Source organism: Heterocephalus glaber, unplaced genomic scaffold, assembly GCF_053883595.1.
Source record: "Heterocephalus glaber isolate CG9 unplaced genomic scaffold, H.glaber_assembly_v1.0 deba00001004, whole genome shotgun sequence".
Taxonomy (NCBI): domain Eukaryota; kingdom Metazoa; phylum Chordata; class Mammalia; order Rodentia; family Bathyergidae; genus Heterocephalus; species Heterocephalus glaber.
Window position 1 is genome coordinate 6401806 of NW_028258179.1, and position 21670 is coordinate 6423475.

Here is a 21670-nt window from a genome sequence, read left to right on the forward strand (position 1 = left end):
GTTCTGGAGGCTGAGAAGTCCAAGACCAAGGGTCTGGCATCTGGCAGGGGTCTCCTTACTGTATCATTCCATGTGGAAGACAGAAGGGCAGGAGAAGGGAAGAGAGAGCAGGGGGACAGAACTTGGTAAAGAATCCATTCCCACATTAATGAATGGGTTCCCTGGACAGTGGCATGGATCTGTTCATTCACCCTCAGGGCCTAATCAGCTCTCATTTGGGCCCCACCTCTCAATTCTTAAGAAAATGGTTTTTATTTTTTAAAATATGATAAAATGTTTAAGTTCACATTTTAAAGTTGGTGGAATCTCAGATTTATATAACATTTTGTATCCTTTTTGTTTAGGCAAAAAACCCGTCAGTATGGTCCCATGTTAACTTGTTTCACTTTTGCATTAATAACATTCATTTATGCAGTAGTCCTGAATAGGCATATGAACTTCTTGGCATTATTTTGTTTTTAAAAGAAAACACTATTTAATAAACTATAGCATAACCCCAAAATTATGCTGGAAAAGTATAAAAAGTTAGAGGGAAAAAGAGCTTCAGTTTAGTCCCACTTTTTGGTATGTCCTTTCTGTTTCTAAGATCATCATTTTTATTTTAAGTGGTTTAGTTTTAAGACGGCAGCATATTAACAAATTATTATCAATATAGGCTTTTCAATTTGTCCAAAATTATGCATTGTAAGTGGAATGAAGCAGCATTTCCAGTTGACACATGGATCTATGGGCAATGAGGTATCTCCTAAAAAAGGCTTGTGACAATTAAACCAACAAATGGTGGCAATGAGAAAACTATTGACAAAGGACAACCAGAGAATAGTCAACTCAATATATGCAGGAGTCTGTACTTTAAGTAAAAGAATGACTACCTGAAGCAGTACAAATGGTAACCAGGTACCAAGAAAACCGACAATGAGGTTGGGCAAGAGTATTCTTTTAGGGTTTACAGTGTAACTAGGGAGGGATGAAGAAGGAAAATATAAGATAGGTTCATTCATATAGGAAGTTATTTGAATAGCCTGTACCCAGGTAATAACTTCTGACCAAGAGGTTATAAAAGCCATAAATAAAATTATCATCATGGAAAGTGACAGGCAGTAACTCTGAATGCTGACATAGACAGGACATTGGTAAGAATAAATATTCTGTTCCTTCAGGCTTTGGTAGATACCTGGTTCTCCCAAAACATAAGCAAGGACTGAAGTCCAAATCAAAGTACTGCAAAGAAATAAAACAACTTCTGACATTTAGATGAAAGCTTGGTGAGTTTAGAGAAATTCAGGCAATAATCTATACAAGATATTAAGAAGACTGGATAATGCAAAAAGCCATAAGTAAAGGAAATAATTTGAGCAAAAAGGCAGATATGTATTTCGTAAACCTAATACCTAGAAGTACAAAATCCCTAAAATAGGATATAATGGAAATGTTTACCAGAAATAAAAAATCAACAAATGCTAATGAAACAAAAACATTACATAAAATTTTGATAGCTGTTTTTTCTTCTCATTCCTAATGTGAGGATATTTAATAATATTTTCTCAAGTACGATTAAGAACAACAGACAAGTAGCATCCAAAGGCTGATTTGTTTGATGTACCTGGTACTGAAAAGAGCAGTTGTCAGCAGAAAAAGGTGTCATATTTTTAGTTACATTTCAGGAAGACCTGCTGAAAAATGCATGATAAAGCACTGCTTCACTTTGTTTTCCATTCGCATCCTGTAGTTTAACTTGACCTTATCTGAAAAAGTTCCATCACAGGTTCGAGGTACAAGGACACAGAAGCATAGCTGCCGACCTGAGACTGCCAGGCGGTGTTGCCTGGAGAAGGAGGCCTGGATGGAGTGACCTGGAGGGGTGGGTCTCTCCAGAGTCTTCCTTCCTAACCAGTGATCCTCCTAGTTTATTTTGATTATGCTGCCTTCAATTATGTCACTGTTGGTTCCTTGCATTTCATTCTGCTGTGCCAGAATGCTATGTAAGTTCTGCATTTGTGAGCCTGATGAATGGAAAGAGCATCCCTTGTCGCTATGGGTTATCTCCACAAGTTGAATGGGTGGTGCTCCTCATGGGGCTCCGGGCTGCACCTTCCTTCAGAGTCGACCACCAGAAACCACTTGTCGGAGCTCGCTCCCCACATCCCATGCAGGGGCCCCACCCAGCCCACGGAAAGGTCACCCCCACACCTCTCAACTCTTGTGGATTACAGAATCAGTTTGTAACACAGGCTTTTGGGGGTGCCTCCAAACCACAGACCAACCACGTGCTTTTACCTTTAGACAAATAAAAAACCTGTGGCTCCAAACATTCTAAAACTGCTGTTCGGCAGATACCAAAACATCTAGGTTAGTTTTTAAAATTCTAATAGGGTGGGCCTATCCTTCTATGACCTCTGCAGGATTTCAGCTGAAGCTTCAAGGACCCGCACTTAGAGGCATTTGGGGGCATTCTCAGACCAGAAGGTGTACACACCAGGCCCCTTGTGTCCTAACTCCATTTATCACTCATTTCTAGGGACAGTCAGTTTCTGTAATGATCCAAGTTTACTAAGCTCTCATTGCTGAATTTATTTTGTTAACTTAAGATTTGTGACCAAGTTCATCCCTTTGTTTAAAATAATTAGATCTAGATCTTTGTAGCAAATCATTTGGTTTATAGATAAAACATTTGGAAAATATCTTTTTTATTTTGTATTTGCTTTGCACGTGTGCATGAATGAATGTGTGTGTGTCTATATGTGTGTCTTAATTACTTTCTCATTGCTGGGACAAAATACCCAACATCCACAAGTTAAAGGAGAAAAAGTTTATTTTGGTTCACTGTTTGTAGAGGTTTCAGTCCATTGTTGGCTGGCTCCAAGGCAGGGTGGCATAGCAGAGGGGCATCATAGAGGAGAAACAGTCCATGGCAGGGTAGACAGGAGACAGCAAAAAAGCAGCAGCATGCCTCCCTTACCCTTTTATTCTATCTAGGCTACAAGCCGATTGGTACTAGGCCCCAGGGTGGACCTTTTCATTCATTATCCACACCCAGCACTATGCTAAACCAATCAGTGCACTAATTTAGCTATCACACACCCTTTTATCCATATTCACACACTCTAGATCCAGCTACCTCCAAAAAGCCCCACCTTTGAGGCTTTGAGGGAATATCTAGATACAACATCTAGATCTAACAATGTATGAAGTCTTATTTTAATTGTTTTATTATGTCCTGGATTATCTTGTGTCTATTGATCGCATAAGAACATGATCCTTGTAAACAGAAAACAGATAAACATGTAAGCTAATTCTATTCTGTACCAATCTAATCCAGCCTAGAAGAAAAATGATTGTGGGTCTGTTAGAGCAGTGACCAATTTATGAAAAGACAATTAGGCAAACTTAAGCTCTGGTCCCTTACACAACCTTCGAGGTGATGCTTGTTGTGTTGTATGTTTGTCCCTTTGCTCAGTCTATATTGTAGGGGAAACGATTATTGGGTCATTGACAGTACAGCTCATTCCTGGCCTCTGTTTGGTCAGCGTTAAACTACTAATTAAGCACCCATATGTGTGTATGGAAGGCTAGTTGTTCCACACTCTTTAACATTTAGTACTGTATGTTGCTTATATTCTAAGTGCAAGCTAGTATCTCATTTTGATTTTAATTTGTACTTCATTAATTGCTAAGGGAACTGAACATATTTTCCCATGATTTTTATATTTGTTTGCCTATTCATCCCTTTTGTCAATTACTATATGGATTGATTGCCTTTTTCTTTTGGTTCTGTAATTCTGCATATTTCTGCATGCCAATTTTTGTTGGTTTTATGTATATATTTTGTCATATATTTATAAGTGTTCTGCCTTTGTTTTCACTATTTTTATAGTACTTTTAGTTACTAGAAATTTTTCATTTTATGGAAATACAAATTTTCATTTTTTAATTTTTAGAATATTTTGGTGTCTCATTTAAGAAATCCTTTTGTTCCAAGGTTATAAAATTTGCTTCTCACAGTTAAACTTTTAAACTATTGGAATTGCTTTGTGTGTTTAAGGTAAGAATCCAATTCTTTTTTTCTCTAATGTGGATCCACATTGTCTCAGAAACATTAATTGAATAGTTCATTTTTTACCACTGTTTTACAATGCCATTGATTATTGTGTCTTTTCTGTAGGCAGTGTGCCCATCTCTGGATTCAGTGTTACATTTTACTGGTCTTTTTTCTAGCTTTGCACCAAATGTTATAGTAACTATCAAGCTGGGAAAATACCTTCCCCTCCCTTTGTTCCTCTTCCTTAGTGATGTTATTCTTGACCTTGGGCTTTCTTATATACATTTTATAAGTAGCTTGTTAGTTTCACACGCACAAATAAAAACTGTTGATGTTTTGACTAGGTTACAATTAGAGGATAAGGACATTATTGAGTCCTCTAATTCATTAACATGGTTTATCTGTCCTATAATTTAGGCCTTCTTAATATCTTTCAAAAACCAGAGTGCATTGTATTTTTCTCTATCAGTGTAATTTTTATCAATTATAATTTTATCAGTTACTCATCTTGCACCTTTCCCCCTTAGATTTCTGGCCTAGATGTCAGTCATCCACAGACACTTCCACAACCGTGTTCTACTGATCTGCGAGGCCATTCTTAATCCATTCAAATTGACATATAATGAACAGTGGTAGCCTTGGTGTTGCGTCCTGCTGATAAACAACAGCCAATTATGATGACTAGTAAAAGATCCGAAGTAATTACCAAATTTGTTATCGATTTTCTTTTTCTAAACCATCCTTAAACCATCTCTATGGGTTTACACCATCCTCCGCGTGGTCCAGGAGAGCAACCATGCCATCTGAATTCATTCTTTCATCAATAAAAGACTGGTAGATTTTGAAATTAGCAAGGGTGTGCTTGCTTTGTTCTGCAGCCCCTGTCAGAGAGAGTTTTACTCTCTCTGGCTCTCTGTTTATCAAGTTTTTCTTAGATTCCTTTCATGTAATTTTTGAAGCACTTCTTGTTAAGCTTCTTTTGTGAAACTAGTTTCCAGCAAGTGATGGCATGTGACAATATCAACAGCCGTTATTGTATTTTCAGTATCTTAGCATTTCCACCAGTGAGCAAGTCATCAGTATTACCCTCATTCATACCAACTGTATTGCCTTCTATCTCCAGGTACAGCTGTCTCCTGCATCTTGTAAGTTTTGGAGAAGAGCTCATTATAGTGGATGAGGTGCTGGTTGATAATCAGGAGGGCAGCTGGAGGGAGATTGCAGCAGCTGTAGTTTAGCAGGAGCATGGAGGGAGGGGGAGAGAGAGGGAGAGAGAGGGAGAGGGAGAGGGAGAGGGAGAGAAAGACTTGGAGGAGGGAGGAGCTGGATACAGTGCTGGATACTGGTGTAACACCAGCACTCTGGGAGGCTGGGGCAAGAAGATCACAAGTTCAAGCCCCACCTAGGCAAATTAGCAACTTAGTGAGACCCTGTCTCAAAATAAAAATAAAACAATGTTGGGGATGTAGTTCAGTGCAAAGGCCCTGGGTTCAATTCCCAGCGCACAAAGAAAAAAAAGCCTTCTAATTTCTTGAGATAGGAATATAGGTTGTGGATTTTTAGCATTTTAGTGACATGAATTTTCCTCAGATTCCTGATTTAGTTATATCCCGCATATTTTAGGCTATATTTCCATGTTCATTCAATTCTGTGTTTTAAAAAATTTCCTTTGAGAATTTCTCTTTGATCATGGATTGTTTACAAATGTGTTGTTCAATTTCTACATGTGCAGATTTTTCTGTTGTCTTTCTGTTACTGATTTCCGTGATGGTGAGAGAACATAAACTATCTGATTTCAGTACTTTTAACTTCACCAAGGTTTGTTTGATGGTCCAGGGTATTCGCTATCTTGGTAAATGTTCCATGAGTGTCTGAAAAAAAGTGTATTCTGCTCATGCTGGGAGGAATGAAAGATTCCCCAAATCAATTAACACTATCAGTGGTGTCCAATGACCAAGATATTATTTAGTAAATAAAAATAAAGAAGAGTTTGATTGTTTCATCCTGTATATAGTAAAGGTGTTTCTTCAAATGAAGCAGATGAAAAATATTTGGTTCAATATCTGATTCTACTATAAAAATGACATTATCAGTTACAAATTAAACATTAAAATATTGGAAAATATAGTTACATTTAAAAGCTAAAGGAAGTCCTTCATAATCTTCCAAAAATGAAATAAATCTCACTAAAGTGAAGACAACAATTACTATGGGATTAATCAACAAACTTACATTATTTTTAAAAAACCTTCACGGTTTCATCATTGTGGTCGACAGATATGGATAGGGTTAACAACACTGACTTGAAAATTTATTATGCTAACTTAGAAGGCATTAAAATTATATGATGACTACACTTAAGATCTATATAATGGTATAAGATCAGATGAGGTAGAGTAAATTAACCCAAGCATTAACCCACATTTTTAAGAAGTATTAGATGAGCTACTAAAAAATGATCTTCAGAGTAAACTTGACTCAACCCATTTAATTACAGAAACTTTGGTTACAGCTAAGACTTCCATGTGTACTGGGTTGAAAAGCATTCATAGTGTATTAGAGCATTTAAAACTACACAATTAAGTGGGAGAGTTTCAGAATATTAATCCAGCATTTCAAAATCAAGCCAGTTACATATATGTAACAGACTTGACACAAGATGTAAGACGCAGGAATCTCACTAAATTTTATTAATAAAAGTTGTTTAAAAATATTTTACACTATTCTCAATTTACAATTATTATAATAATTCTGTAATATAAGGATGATAAATCTGAGTCATTAAAGTTATGTTTTGGAAAAAAAAGTTATGTTTTGAAATAATATACTTCTGGATTATTGTGTCCAGTACCTGACACAGCTTCCCTGCAATGGCCCAGTTACCCACAGTAGAATTTCCCCATGTGCTCTTGGGCAGTAGGTCATCCTCTGTTTCCCATTACCGATTAAAGGACATGGGGCTCCAACAGCTTCCTATTACTAATATCTCAACACTTGGTAAGATTTCAGACTTGTGATATGTCATTATTTCTCCATATGGTGCCCCTAACATAAGAAAATTCTCTGACACAGTTCTCAAAATAAAGCCCAAGTCATTTGCACAAATGTCAAGCTTCCTAATCTCTACTTTGACATCTACAATTTGTCTCATCATCTTATTTTTCCTTCAATTAAAGTTATTTTTACATTCCCTTGTCATTTTCATGAAAGTATGGTCCACTATTACTTGGCACTAGTTTTAAATTCTGGTGCTCATTAGTACTTCATATTTCAAATTCTAGTGTTCATTGGTACCTCAGCTACTTAGTTTTTTCTGTATTTATTTGTATAAAATGACTTTTAATCTTTCTTCCCTCTTCCTTCCTTCCTTCCTTCCTTCCTTCCTTCCTTCCTTCCTTCCTTCTTTTGTTCTTTGAATCCAAGGCCTCAGGCATGCTTAACAAGCAACTCTACCACTACACGCCCAGCCCCCCTTTATTTTTTTTATAGCAACTGAGCTTAGGTGTTTTTACTTAAAAATATATCAAAGCATTCTGAATTGCTTTACTTTTCTTTTGCATTTTTATTAGGATATTTTACTTAGAAAAGATTTTGTATATTTTGTACAGAAGCTTTACAGTATAGAGGCATTCTACTATTATTAATCATCATTGCAGTACCATAAAGAGATCAGGAAAGCCTTTCCAAGAATGACACCAAAGACAGAAAATGTAAAGAAGAAATATTTTTAAAAATATGAATACCAGTAGCTAAACTGTGGAAACAGCCTAGATGCCCATCAACAGAGGAACGGATAAAGAAAATGTGGTCTATATATACAATGAAATACCATTCAGCCGTAAAGAAGAATGAAATCATGTGATTTGCAGAAAAATGGATGGGACTAAAAGCCATTGCGTTAAGTGAAATTACCCAGACTCAGTTAAATATTACATGATTTCTCTTACATGAGAAAGCTAAAATATAAAGAATAAGTAAATAAGTAAAAGAAGAGAGGACAAGAATTGAGAAGGTAGATTTCTTGAGATTGGGAAGGGGACAAACGGGGAGGACAAAGGGAGATGGGGGAAATGGGATTGAAGTTGATTAAGATATGGCAAGTGCCTATATTGACTTTCCAAAATAAGCCCCATCATCATGCAAAAACAAATCTACAATTCCTCTTGAAGGCATATAGAAATGCACTCCATACACCTGTGCAACATATCTTTGGGGAAAGTTATCACTCTATTGAATTATTCTTGGCAATATTTTCCCAATACAAAATATCAATAAAAATATTCAAATAAAGTTAGAGGTAGAATTTTTGAATATATTTATACAGTAATATGTTATGGATTTGGATATCCAAATTTTGGGGAAAAATAAATTTACACTTCTACAACCAACCAAAATACATGCTAAGCAAATTAAAACAAATTATTAATAAATCAGAAAGAAAACAGTGTGAATACATAGAAACATTTTTAGTGATAAAAATACCTAAGACAATTTTACTGGGCAAACAAAAATATGAGAGATGTAATTGAATCAAATATTACAAGGGGTTAATAATAAGAGCATGTAAAGTATCACAAATGGCCCAACAGGGAAAAGGGGAAAATTCATAAATTGAAATTAACAAAAGATGGAATACAAATGATCCATAAACATATAAAATTTTCTTCCTGAAAAACTAAATTAAAAGCCATGAGTCATCATTTAAAGCCTGTCAAATTAGTAAAGATAAACAAAACAAATGTTAGCAAAGGTGTGAAGTAAATATTTTCTAGTACTTTGGGAAAGTACTAATTTGTGCAGTGTTTCCAGAGGTCAATTGGGTGGCATGTGTAAAAGAGCCTTCTGAGTGTGTTTATTCTGTGATGTAATGAGTTTGCTTTTTGAAATCTATCCTAAGTGACAAAGGCTGTCGGCAAGGGTTTAGCTGGAGGATCTTTAGTGAAGAACTAGTGTGCCATGTCCAGTATGAGAAGGGCAGTTGTGTAAGTTGTGATAGATACCTATCTGTGCTTCATTCACAATTTTGAAGAACTACTGGTGTCTGCAATGTATATTTTGTAGCATACAAGGAGATTCCAAACATATATATATATTACATAGCCGCATTAAAACGTATACTATATGCCTTAAAAATTTCAGTGGGCCTAGTATCAAAATGTTTCCAGGGTTACCTCTGAATGACAGCATAAAGGATCATGTTTAATACTAATTTTCTTTAGCTGCATTTTCCAGAATGAGCATCTATTATGCCATTTCAAGAGTACATTACTCATGTAATAAAAAAACGCAGATGGCAGTCATGTGTTTTTTCCCTGACTCTTCAAAAATCAGAGGCCCTTTATGTAGATGGGTCCCTCCAGTCCGCACACGTCCTGAAAGTGCTGCCGCGCAGCGGGGTGGCATTTTACCACCACCTGGCCTCACCTTGCAGCTTTTGCCCAGAAATGCTTCTTCCTGGGGAAAGCAGGGCTGCAGCTGTCTTTGGTGATGTTTCATGTGGGGGGAAATTGCTTTTTATTTTTCACCTTAGGCTTTTTGTGATACAAATACACTTTTAGGGTTATGATTAATGTGTTTTAATGGGCTACCCATTTTAAAAATCAATGAATATTTTTTGCATCAAAAATAGCAGGCAATTAGATTGATTTGGATGACCTATTTTTAATCAACCCCATTATTTAGGGTTCTGAAAACTCTCAGGGCTTCTTTCTCTGGATCATTCAAGGATCGACTCTTCTCTTATTATGTGTGCATAATTTTAAACATCAGGTTAATTGATAATTTGCCAAACCTTTAAAAAATTTATTCACCTTAGAAATGCTCTAGCTTTACCCCTCCCTCTTTTTTCTTTCATCAGCCCAGGAAACCTCTCCTACCTCCCAAGCTTTCCTGGGGTGAGTTTGAAGTATACAGATGATGCTTTGTTCTGTCTTTTTTGCCGTTTTGGTGCATTTATCCTTAACTCCAAGTTAGCTTGTAAGCTATAATGTTTATCTTCTTTTAACTATTTTTTCTTTTTTATACTCAGCTACTCTCACCTTTGCTTCTAAAATTCTTACTTCTCACAAGAAAGAAGGGTTATTCATATGTCTCCTTTATTAAAATTATTTCTCAAAGAAAGAATGGCTGCTATTAAGAAATCAACTAATAACAAATGCTGGCGGGGGTGTGGGGAGAGAGGAACCCTGCTCCACTGCTGGTGGGAGTGCAGACTGGTGCAACCACTGTGGAAGTCAGTGTGGAGATTCCTCAAAGAACCAGGACTAGAGGTCCCATTCGACCTAGCTATCCCCCGGCTAGGTATATTCACAAAAGAATTAAAAGAATCATACCACAGTGATATATGTGCACCCATGTTTATAGCTGCACAGTTCGTAATAGCAAAAGCTTGGAAACAGCCCAAGTGCCCATCAACTGGAGACTGGATAAAGAAGATGTGGGTTTTTTTTTTTTTTTTTATAAAATGGAGTACTACTCAGCCATAAAGAACGAGAAACTACAGACATTTATAGCTAAACAGATCCATATTGAGGCCATCCTCTTAAGTGAAATAAATAGGACACACATGTGTAAACACCAAATAGTTTCTCTAGTGTGAGAAACTGAAAATGTAATTAAGGATATACACGGGTGAAATGGCCTAATAACATATTTCTCGGATTGTGTTTCCAACACGTGTGATATGACTGTATCGAAATTTAAATTAGGGAGAAGTTTGGCTTATGTGGAGTCTGCTAGCTAACTGAAGTTTTTTTTCCAGATCATTATTTGTTCAATGTTGGTTTGGGGGATCTTTCTGAAACAAATCACATCCTCTGGTGTCTTGTTGGTGCTTGAGATGCTTTTTTAAGTTATATGGAAAAATGTTTAAGTGCTTGTCAGTTTTGTTTTGGTTGAGTTCTACTGTATTTGAATATTATTGTAGTTTTTTTCCCCTTGCATTGTTCTTCTTTGAGTGGTTTAAATTTTTTGTATGTGTTTGATAATAAAGTTATTTAATATAAAAAATTATTTCTCAACATTATTATAAAATGCATAAAATTTAGGTTCTTTAGAATTTCTCACTTGTTTTCTCATCTTTTGTCTTTTAAATATCTTGCTTGCTTTCCAGCTTTTTTCTATTGTTGAAATAGATATCTATATTTGTTTAGAAGTTTTTTTGAATTTTCTCAATTCTATACTTTTAGAAATATATGATAGAAAATGAAATAACTGCCATTTCTGTACCTAGTCTTCTCTCTCATCTCTAAGTCATGTTTTACCACATATTTTTGCATTTATTATGAAAATATCACACTCTATTTGCAGGCATTCCTCTGAAATGAATGAGGACAGACTGCAATGTTTGTAGAACCTGCAGCTCCACTGGATGGTCATGGGCAGCAGCAGTCACTGTACTTTGGATCACATCCTATGAAAGCACTTGTGTGTGCACAGAAAGGACAGCCAAGCCAATGTTGATCCTCAAAGTGACAATGGCAGCAGCTTTCACCTCCCATGATGGTCCAGCCGGTGTTTCCTGGAAGTGTGCAGGTAATTCACCAGACTGTACATCATATATATCCCTTCCCTTCATCTCCACTGCAGCTCTGTGAGTTCAGCACAGTGATTATTTGCATGTTACAGTGCAGCAGCTAAGGCTGGGGCAGGGGGATTGTGGAAGAATATAACTTATCTCAGGGTCCCTAAGTAACTCTGAAGTCTGAAACTAAACAGTGGGCTTTGGGGCTCAAGCACTGGTAACCAGTACTCTTTGGAGTGTCTTTGAGATGTGCTGAAAAAATACAGTGAATGCTGCTGCTGAGTGCCATCCAGTGGAAAGGCAGGCTCATACCAACATTAGAGTGTGTCCTTGTTCCCCTCATTCACTGGATCTGGCACCATATGAGTTCTGGTCCTTCCTCAAAGTCAGAACGTGATCATGAAAGGGAATCATTTTGAATCAATCAGGACATGGAGGCAGTCAGGACAGGGAAACTAAAGGCATTCAGGAAAGAGGACTCCAGAGCTGCTTCACAAAGTGGCAAGAATGATGGCATAAGTGGGTTCAAAGTGAGGGGGAGGACTTTGAGGAAGATTCATGACAATGTGTCTTTTACTGTAACAAATTTTTAAACTTTAGATATTCACCGTATTTTGTGATCACATCATGTAGACCAGCGTCAGAGTTACTAACCTGTCTGTACTTCCATAGGGAAAAGTGTTATCAACTGGAGTACAATGCTTACATACACTCCCTTTTGCCTTTAGTCACAGAAACATCACTCACCTCCAAAGTTACTTAGGTCAGAATCTGTTTCCTCTCTCCCCTTCAGTGAGGCTCTTTGACACATTTCTGATAGTCAGATTGTTTTGTTACATTATCCATTCTTTCTCGGTATTCTCTGACCGTATTTTTTTCTAAGTTTGCATAGTAAGCTTCATTCATTGCGTTATTAACTTCTGTGGGTTTTGACAAATGCATATTCTCACGTATCCATAATTGCAGTATTGTACAGAATAGTACCTAGCCCTAAAAAGTACCCCTTTGCTTCATTTTATTATTCCTACCACCTTCCAAACCCTGGCAACCATTGTTCTTTTTACCATAATTATTGTTTGTCTATGATTTTTTAGCCCCCCAAATATTGACACTTTTATCACACAAATGTAATTTTTCACAACTTGGCTTTGAGGAAGTTGGTTTTTCTCTTAAAAAAATATTACAAGTGCCTAGGCTCCATGGTCCTTAGAGCATAAAATGTGTAGATGTTCCAGAATAGCCCGAGCTTTGGTGTCCTTCCATCAGTGGGCACATTTGCTACCCATTGCTACGAAGGCCTGGATACTGGTACTGTACAATGTTTTCCCAGCGATGCCTTATCTGGCTCATGTTTTCCAGATGAAAAACTATTGTTACAAATGTTCTGCAAGGCAGGGTTTTCCAAAGCCCTCCTGGCACAGACTTCAATGAATTATGTCGGGTGCCTGCTCTCTGAGTGTTGGCCCCTGGGGTTGACAACCGTACACCACAAAAAATTACAGGCCTCCCCTCATATCATCTGATATAATTTCCATAGAAAGGATTTTTTTGTTGTCTTTGAGAATTCCTAATATGCAGAATAATATGAAGGATCAGAAAGCAAATAAACACACTGTGGGAAGACTGCAAGTTGGAGCCCAGCCTGGACAAGTTAGTGAAATCCTGTCTCAAAATGAAAAATGAAAGTGATTGGGGATGTAGTAAAGGCCCCAAGTTCAATCCCCAGTGCCCCCCCCAAAAAAAAAAAAAAAAAATCAAACAGCCTATATTTTGATATTTGAAAGTATTTTTTTTTGTTTTTTTCTATTCATTTTAAGAACTTTGGCTTCATACAAAGCATTTTAATATTAATCCCATTTCATTTAATATTATCAAAAGATTATCTTTCAATTTTTTTATTTAAAAGTTTTAGTTGGGCCTACAATATTTAGGTATAATTTATATACAGCGGCAGTACTCTTTTAAGGTACAGTTCTATGAACCATGGGAAATGCATACAGCCATGAAATCAGGCTCATAATGAAGATATAGAACAGCCTCATCACCCCGGAAATTCCCTTCTGCTTTTTGTTATTAAACCTTTCTTCATCCCAGGTCCTGGAAAGGACTCCAGAGTTATTGATTTGAGGTTATTTCTGTTGTGGTCAGAGAACATACGCCAAATATTTCAGTCCTTTTACATTTGTGGAGGATGTTTTGTGGTCTGAAGTGTGGTCAGTGGTGACTTGGAAAGAATTCACCCTCTGTCATTGTGTGTCCTCTGCATCGAGTCCTTTGACAGGATTGCTCAAGTTTTCCACATCATCGCTCATTTTCTGAATACTTGTCCTATTAACCACTGAGAGAAGAGTTATGTATTTTCCAACTGAAATTGTTTTTCCATCTCTCCTTATCCAGTTCCATCAGATTTCTTCATGTATTTTGAAACTCTGTTTTTATCACATTTAGGACTCTTACGTACTCTTGGTCAATTGGTCACTTTGGCCTTTTGTAATGTCCCCCTTTATCTCTGATAATATTCCTTGCTCTGAAGTCTAATAATTTTTTTAAAGATAGCTATTCCATCTTAGTTTTCATTAAAGTTTTTTTTTTTATTGAGACAGAGTCTTGCTTTGCAGTGCAGGCTGGCCTTGAACTATTATATAGCCCAGGATGGCCTTGAACTCATGGGAGTACTATTGCCTCAGCCTCCTGAGTACTGGGATCACAGGCATGCACCACCACACCTGCCTTCATTAATATTTTAATGGTATTTTCTTCCTACATGTTTTCTTCTGACTTATTTATGTCTATATTTAAAGTGAATTTCATATAGACAGTATATATTTGGGTGTTACTTTTAAAAAATCCAGTCTGACATCCCTACCTTTTATTTGAAGAGTTTAAACCATTAACATTTATTAATGACAGGGCTGGCTTACCATCTACCTTCTTTCTAATTGTTTTTCTATGTGTTCTTTGTTCTCATTTCCTCTGTTTTTGCCTACTTTTAGATTATTTTCTATCTCTGCTATTGGCCTTAAAAATTAAAGTGATTTTCTAGGCTTTATAATAGGTACTTTTGATTTATCGCAGTCTACCTGCAGGTGATATTCTACAACTTCAAATATGGTATTAGAGCGTTACAACAGTATACTTTTAGTTCCTCCATATCATTGTGCTACTGTTTGCATACATTTAATTTTATATGCGGTATAAAATCCATAATACATTGTTTCTATTTTTGCTTTAGATAGTCATCTTTCAGAGCAATTAAAATGAGGAAAGTTTTGTATATATTTTTATTTTTACTTTTTTTTGAGCTCTTAATTTCTTTGTCTGTTATCATATTATTTTTGCCTGAAGAATTTCTTTTAATGTTTCTTCCAATATGTCTTCTGGAAAGAAATTTTCTCAATTTTTTTTTGTCTGTAAAACAATTTGGCCTTCAATTTTAAAGATATTTTTTGATGGTTATCGAATTCTTATATTCCACCCTCACTGCTTTGTCATGTCATTGTCTTTTGGATTGTATAGTTTCTGATGAGGTATGTGCTATAATTCTTATTTTTGTACCTTTGTATCTTCAGTATCTTCTTCTTTTGGCTGTCAAGATTTTTATAATTGGCTTTAAGCAGTTCAACTATGATGTGTCTGTAGGTATGTCTAAGTTGTATGTGTGCATGTGTGTGTGTGTATGTACTGCTATTTTTTCCCTGCTTGTGTTTCTCTGTTATCCTTAGATCTGTTATTTGATGTATTACTTTTAGAACATCCTCAGAGGTTTCTTGCACTGTTATTTTCCCCCTTACCTATCTCTTCTCCTTCTAGTACACAATCATACATGTGTTAGACCATCTTCTATTGTCACATAGCTTTGGAGTCTCTGTTCTTTTTGTTCCTACTCCTTATATCTTTTGGCTTCTGTTTGGGTAATTTCTATTAATGGATCTTCAAGTTTGCTCGTTTTTCTTCAGCTGAGTCTAGGATTTGGATGAATTCACTAAGGGAATCAATCATACTATTTTTCTTTTATTTCTAACATTTCCTTTTGACGTTCTTTTACCATTTTCACCTCTGTACTTAACTTCTCTGTCTGTTCATGCATATTTCTCAACTTTTCCACTGCCACTTTAAGCACATTAATATAACTGTTATAAAGTCTGCACAGTTCCAACATGGCGGTCATCTCTGAGTTGGTTGATACAGTTGTTAATAATGGTTGTTTCACTTGGTTGTGTCTTGATGGGTTCAGAGTATTGTGTGTAGAAGAAACTAAAGTAAATAGTTTGATTACTTGGAAATGAGCATGATTGTTCTTCTGTTAAGCCACTAGTGAAGGGAGTTGGTTGGTGTAGCCAAGAGCAGATCTGGATTTGGGTTTTGCTGTTCCTTTGGTTACATCCATCTACTCATGTGCTTCAGATTTCCCACGGTGCTGCTTCTGCATTATGTTCAGGGTGTAGCTGTGTCACTGCAGAGCTTTCTGATTCCCTGTGTCAAACGGTGCACGCGTGTGTGCCTGTGTGTGTGAGATCTCTCCAGATTCTGGCCTCTCTCCTGCCAGCTGATTGATTGTATTTGTTACTCTGCATGAGGCTTGTGTTGTAGGATTTCTATTGTTATGTTCCAGCTCCAGTCTTAGGGGAGAAATAAAAATTTGTGTATTATTGAAAATATCATAACTAAAGTAAAAATTGAACCAAACTTGGAGATGATATTTTCAGTGCAACAACAACAACAGCAACAGCAACAACAAAACAAAGCAAAGCAAAAAGAAAAAAAAGCCCAACCCACCAACAAAGAATTAATATATAAAATATATAAAGAATTTCTTCAAATTAGTAAGAAAATCAATAGGAAAATAAAGGGCAAAAAACTTGAGCTGGCATTTCACTGGATAAGTATTTTTATTTACATATATAGCTGTTGTATGTTGTATGGTCTGGGTCTGGGTGTGGGTATTTTTCAATATTCTTCCCTCCTACCCCCACTGAAGCCGAATTTTGCCCTGTAGCTGGGGTTAGATATCTATGCTTGGCTTTGGCATGGGATTTTTGGTTGAAGAGGGTATCCTGTTGTCCCCCCAGGGTTTAGAGAGGGTTTTTTTTTTGTCTTTCCCTCAGCTAAAAGGTACCTGAGAGAGACACACCTTACTTCCCCTTTCTAAATGCTCAGGTTTTTTTCTGGAAAGGAATATTTTTATAGTTTCAAAACACACTGTTGCATTTCTATATTATGGTTAACTTCATCATCGTTGGGTGTTATTTTTGCAATTAAGAATGGTGCCTCCTGGACACAGGTGTACATGAATTTTGCCAAATTTCCTTAGGAGACATTTCTAAAAGAACTACTAAAATACATGAACATCTAAAAACTCTTGACATATGATACCAATTGCTTTCTGGAAGTTTTTGTCCAATTTGTATTTTTATTACCTATGTTTGAATGTTCCAGTTTTCTTGTCTCTTCTCAGCCTGAATCTGAACATTTAAAAATATTTACCAAATGTTCCAATGACATCTTTTTGCCCATTGTACTATGACTTCCTTTTGTGAAGTAGTTGGGTTGGACACTTTTCACACGTCTATTAGCCCGCGATGTCTGTTGTACATCTGAGTGTTTTTCTTATTCATTCATATAATATTTTTATATTAAAATGTGGCTACCTTTATCATATCATTGCAGTTATTTCCCTCATCTTCTTGTTTCTTTTAAATTGCTTGTGTTTTTAAAAAACAGGCAAAAGATTTAAATCAATACAGAAAATCTGTCAGTTTTTTCGTTTGAAGTATTGTTCGTTGTTTCTAAGCCTAAAAGTCCTTCCCTATTTCTTGGCCAAAATAGATGCTTTCATTTATAAGCTTTTTTAAATGGTTTGAGTTTTCATATAACTCTTTAATTCATCTGGAATGTATTTATGGATATGTTGACAGGCAATATTTAGGGCTGCATTTTTTTTCTCCCTCAAGCCTAGCCAATTATGCTAGCAATCTTTTAAAACATTGGAAACAAGAGCCAAAGACTATTGCTTTACTGTGAGACAAACTTCAGAGACTCTCATTTGTACAGGCTTCTCTGTAGCATGGCTGACTTGACCGTAATTCTTACAAGTTTACAATAATAAGATATCTTAACTGCAATTGATTAAGACTTTCAAGTCTTTTGATTTCACCTTCCTCTCTGACATAGTTCTCCTGGGTTACGTGGCTTTGATTGGCCATAGGTGTAGTTTGGGATCTGGCTACAGAAGAATAGGCTTGGGAGTGCACTCACTTTGGGTCTAATGGGATATGTCTGCATGATGCACGCACTTCTTTGGATATTTAAGTTATATTAGGCATCCTGGTGCAGGAATGTCTTAAGAGCATTCCTACTCCTCACTGCTCAGATTCACTCCCAGTCCTAAGGCAAAGAACCCCGTTATATTATACCCAGCACCTGATTGTACGGGCAGGAGAGGAAAATATGGTTGGAAATTATTCTGTGGAAAATTCGTCTCATTATGAAGTTTAGAAAATTGAACACTCAGGATTTGCTTCTCATCCTTGCCTCATCAAACTGAGAATTTCTTTCCTGTTGGGAACATACCAGGTGAGGCAATGCCTTTTATTACAAACGCATCATACCTATTTTAATTTAGTTTTTGATGAGAACTGCACAAAGTAGAATTTACCAGGATTTATTTTTCCCACCGAAGCTAAGCCTGGAGATAAGGTGGCTTGCAGTGGTGATTTCATGGCTGGCGATGACCTGGGCTCAGTCTCCTTCAGCTCGGATTTCTCTTAGGGTTTAAATAGTTGTCTCTGCTTCAGCGGTCACAGCTGTGCTCATGCCTGGAAGTAGAAGGGTACAGTGCCAGCTCTGTTTCACATTTCACGTTTCCATTTATTTCGGTTAGATTATCTAGTGGCTTATTTTTTTTTCAATTTTTTTAAAGCACTAGGTCTTAGATTTATTTGTTAGGATCTGCATGATTTATGTCTACAGTGTATGAGTTTTTCCTTTCATAGTTTGCACTGAATCTATTCTCTGTGCTGCACAGGCTTTTTTGGTATCTAACCTCACATCACTGCCCACTTCATTCTCTCCAATCTCATCATGGAAATGTTTGAGACTGGAATTGTCCAGAGAGCCTGTGGAATGGTGCAGCAGGTGTTAGGGTGACTCTGGGCTGAGTGTTGAGTGTCAGAGGCTGGCTCTGTCACTCCCTGGTGGTGTGTACTTGGGAAAGTACTAACCTATTTGTGCTCTGCTTTCCTGTCCGTGGATATGAGTAGTGCCCTCTCCTGGGACTTTGATGAGGATGAACTGTAATGATATTTTTCAAGGCCTATAGAATTAGTGAGTGGGACGTAAGCACTTGTTAAACATACTGATTATTTAATGGTTGCTGGGCTGCCATCGAAGACATGCACATCCTTTATTCGGGTGACTCCGTACTGATGAGTACCTGGTTCTCATCTTTAATCTATAACTACTGAAATTATTGTTGATTTCCTTGTACAGACATACACATATTGCAGAAATGAGAGTAGGTAAGCAGGATTAATTCACAGGTGGAGAATCGCTGGGTTTAAGGACACAACCACACAACATTTGATATGAGCAGTCCTTTCCCCATTGTGTTAGTTACCTTTCCATTACTACAAAAAATATATCTAGAATAAGTAACCTTGAAGAGAGAAGAAGCTCGTTTTGGTGCTGTCAGCCCATAACTGAGAGGTGTTACTGCTTTGGGGTTGGTGGCAGTGGAATCGTCACGGTGGGGAGCACATGGCAAAGCCAAGCTACGCACCTCTTGGTGGTTGGGGAGCGAAAAGAGACAGAGGAAGAGGCTGCAGCCCTAATAGCTTCTGCAAGAGCAGGCCCCCAGTGACTGGCAGACGCCCACTAAGCCACCCTCCCTATAACACCACTGGCTGGGGTCCAACCCTTTGGCACGTAGTGGAGACATCTCTACTTTTTTCTCTCTCTTTTTGGTACCAGGGATCAAACTCGGGACCTTGTGCTTGTGAGGCAGGCTGCAGAATCACTGAGCTAAATCCCCAGCCCAAAATCTCTACCTTGAGAGCATTCCAGATCCAAACCACAGTACCCACAAATTGCCCTTCTCAGGGTACCAGTGGGTCTCACGGATGTGCCGGATTGAATGACTTGGTCTTGAATTATGTAATGGGATGGGAGATGGATCCCAAGGTAACTCACTTCCTGCAGTTAAATTAGTCAAGTTCATGGAGCAGAGACCATGTTAAGCAGTTTGCATACATTGTAACTAATCTTCCACCATCCCAACATAGGAGGGAGGTGGTCTGTGTTGGAATCCCAGCGCTGCAATTTGTAACCAATGTTGCCAAGAACCATATGTCTGGGTTCCGATGTCCTCTGTAACATGGGAATAGTATCTCCTCTGTAGAGTTATGGGGATAGGCCAGGTCAAAGGACCAGGCATCGTGTTTGACACAAGGATGCTGTTGTTAAGGAGTATTGATTTCCTAGCTATGCAGCTGTGGGGTGGGCAACAGGCAGAAGACAGTGGCTACTCTAAATCATGCTGCCATGATGTGAGTGGAATCAACAGAAGCGTGTGCATTCAGGGATGTAGGTAGGAAAGAAAGCTGGGTGGAGGGGCCATTTTTCAGTTAACACCCCAAGACTCATGGTTTTTCCGAGGTCTTGGAAAATAACTACCAATTTATTCCAGAGAATAGCTTCATAGTTTTTAAAAACAGAAGGAAACCAAGAAAGTATTAATGCAAACACAAGGGCAGAGGTTTCTAAAGGCCCATGGAGCAGGAGTGTTAGTTAAATTACTTTCCATCTCTTCTTTTTGGAAGGCCATACTCTTGCATTTCCAGGAGCCTGCTTTGTGCTCTTCTTTTTGGCTTTTATTGCATACCTGCCTCATGGCCACTGGACCCTATTTTGCCCTAGAGGGGTCTGACAATATCACACTTCTTGGCCACAAGTCTGAAATAGCCAGGATAGGGAATATTACCTTGAAGGCTGCGGCTTTCCTTTTAGTTAGTGAAAGTGTGAAGCTTTCACTAACATTTCTGATAGCTTTGAGGATTGGGGCAAGGAAATTTCTAAACCACTGTGTTTCCTTGGGTTGAGTTCCCTCACGAAGTTCAGGTGCTGGGGAGCAAGATTCAGCTGAGTCCCAATTACACTGGGGCTTATGCATCCATCTTGGAATCTTCTTGCTCTTTAACTGAACACAAGTCCAACAGAGGAGAAGATTCCTATTAATGTCACTGCCGGCGTCATTGCTTGTGAAATTAACATCCTGAAAGCTGGGCTCCTATATCCCATTGCTGGGAAGAGCAGGTAATAAAGGACCTCATTTCACTGCTCATGCCAGCGATCAAACCTGCTGCAGCTACAGAAGGGCGCCAGACCCTTTGTGAGACCACCGGAAAAAGCCCTTATTGCTACTTTCCCACCCTCAGCTACAATTCCACGGCACAGGAAATGAGGGTGAGAAAGCTGGGGAACGTGCTTGTCTCACAGGTGGGGCTACTCAGAGCACTCCTGGTTTATGACGGCAAGAAAACCTGAATAAATAATCCTTCCTTTTTCTTCTTTATTGAAAGGGACAGAACGAAGGACCACTATAGTGACAATGACAATAATGGTGACAATAAGTACACTTTTTTGTATGTTAAATCTTTTTCTACTTTTTTACAATAGTTATCATCACAGACAACTGCCCAGGACATCTGGGTGTAGTTGACAGAATATTCAGTATTCCTGTAGCCATACAGAGGGCAAGAAAAGGGCATGGCCAGCACCCCCAGAAGCCCACTGCGCACCCCTGCTTGAGGTGACCACTCTTCTGACCTTGGGACAAGACCCCTAATGTCCTTTAGCTTCATAGCACAATAACACAGCACTGTGGAAACCTGCTTTTTTTTGGCCTAAGGATTGAACCCAGGACCTTCACACAGAGATACAACCTCAGCCCTTTTTTAAGCTCTTTTATTTTGTGCCAGGGTCTCATCAAGTTGTTACGTTGTCCAGGCTGGGTTTGAACTTGTGATACTCTTGCCTTGGCCTCTAAGAGTGCTTGAATTGCAGGCGTGGCCCACCACACTGGCTTATTGTTTTTACTCTGTTAAAACATTTCT

The 21670-nt window shown here is 37.8% G+C and overlaps 1 protein-coding gene across 11 annotated transcripts in view; it reads left to right on the plus strand.

Annotated features, from left to right (window-relative positions):
• Positions 1-21670, plus strand: part of Trpm8 (transient receptor potential cation channel subfamily M member 8) — a 139834-nt gene that overhangs the window by 3052 nt on the left and 115112 nt on the right. For all 11 annotated transcript variants that reach the window (XM_087209479.1, XM_087209473.1, XM_087209474.1 and 8 more), the window contains one exon: positions 11348-11572. In XM_087209479.1, the coding sequence (XP_087065605.1) occupies positions 11537-11572 (36 nt within the window). In that variant the 5' untranslated portion in view covers positions 11348-11536. The remainder of the gene's footprint in view (positions 1-11347; positions 11573-21670) is intronic.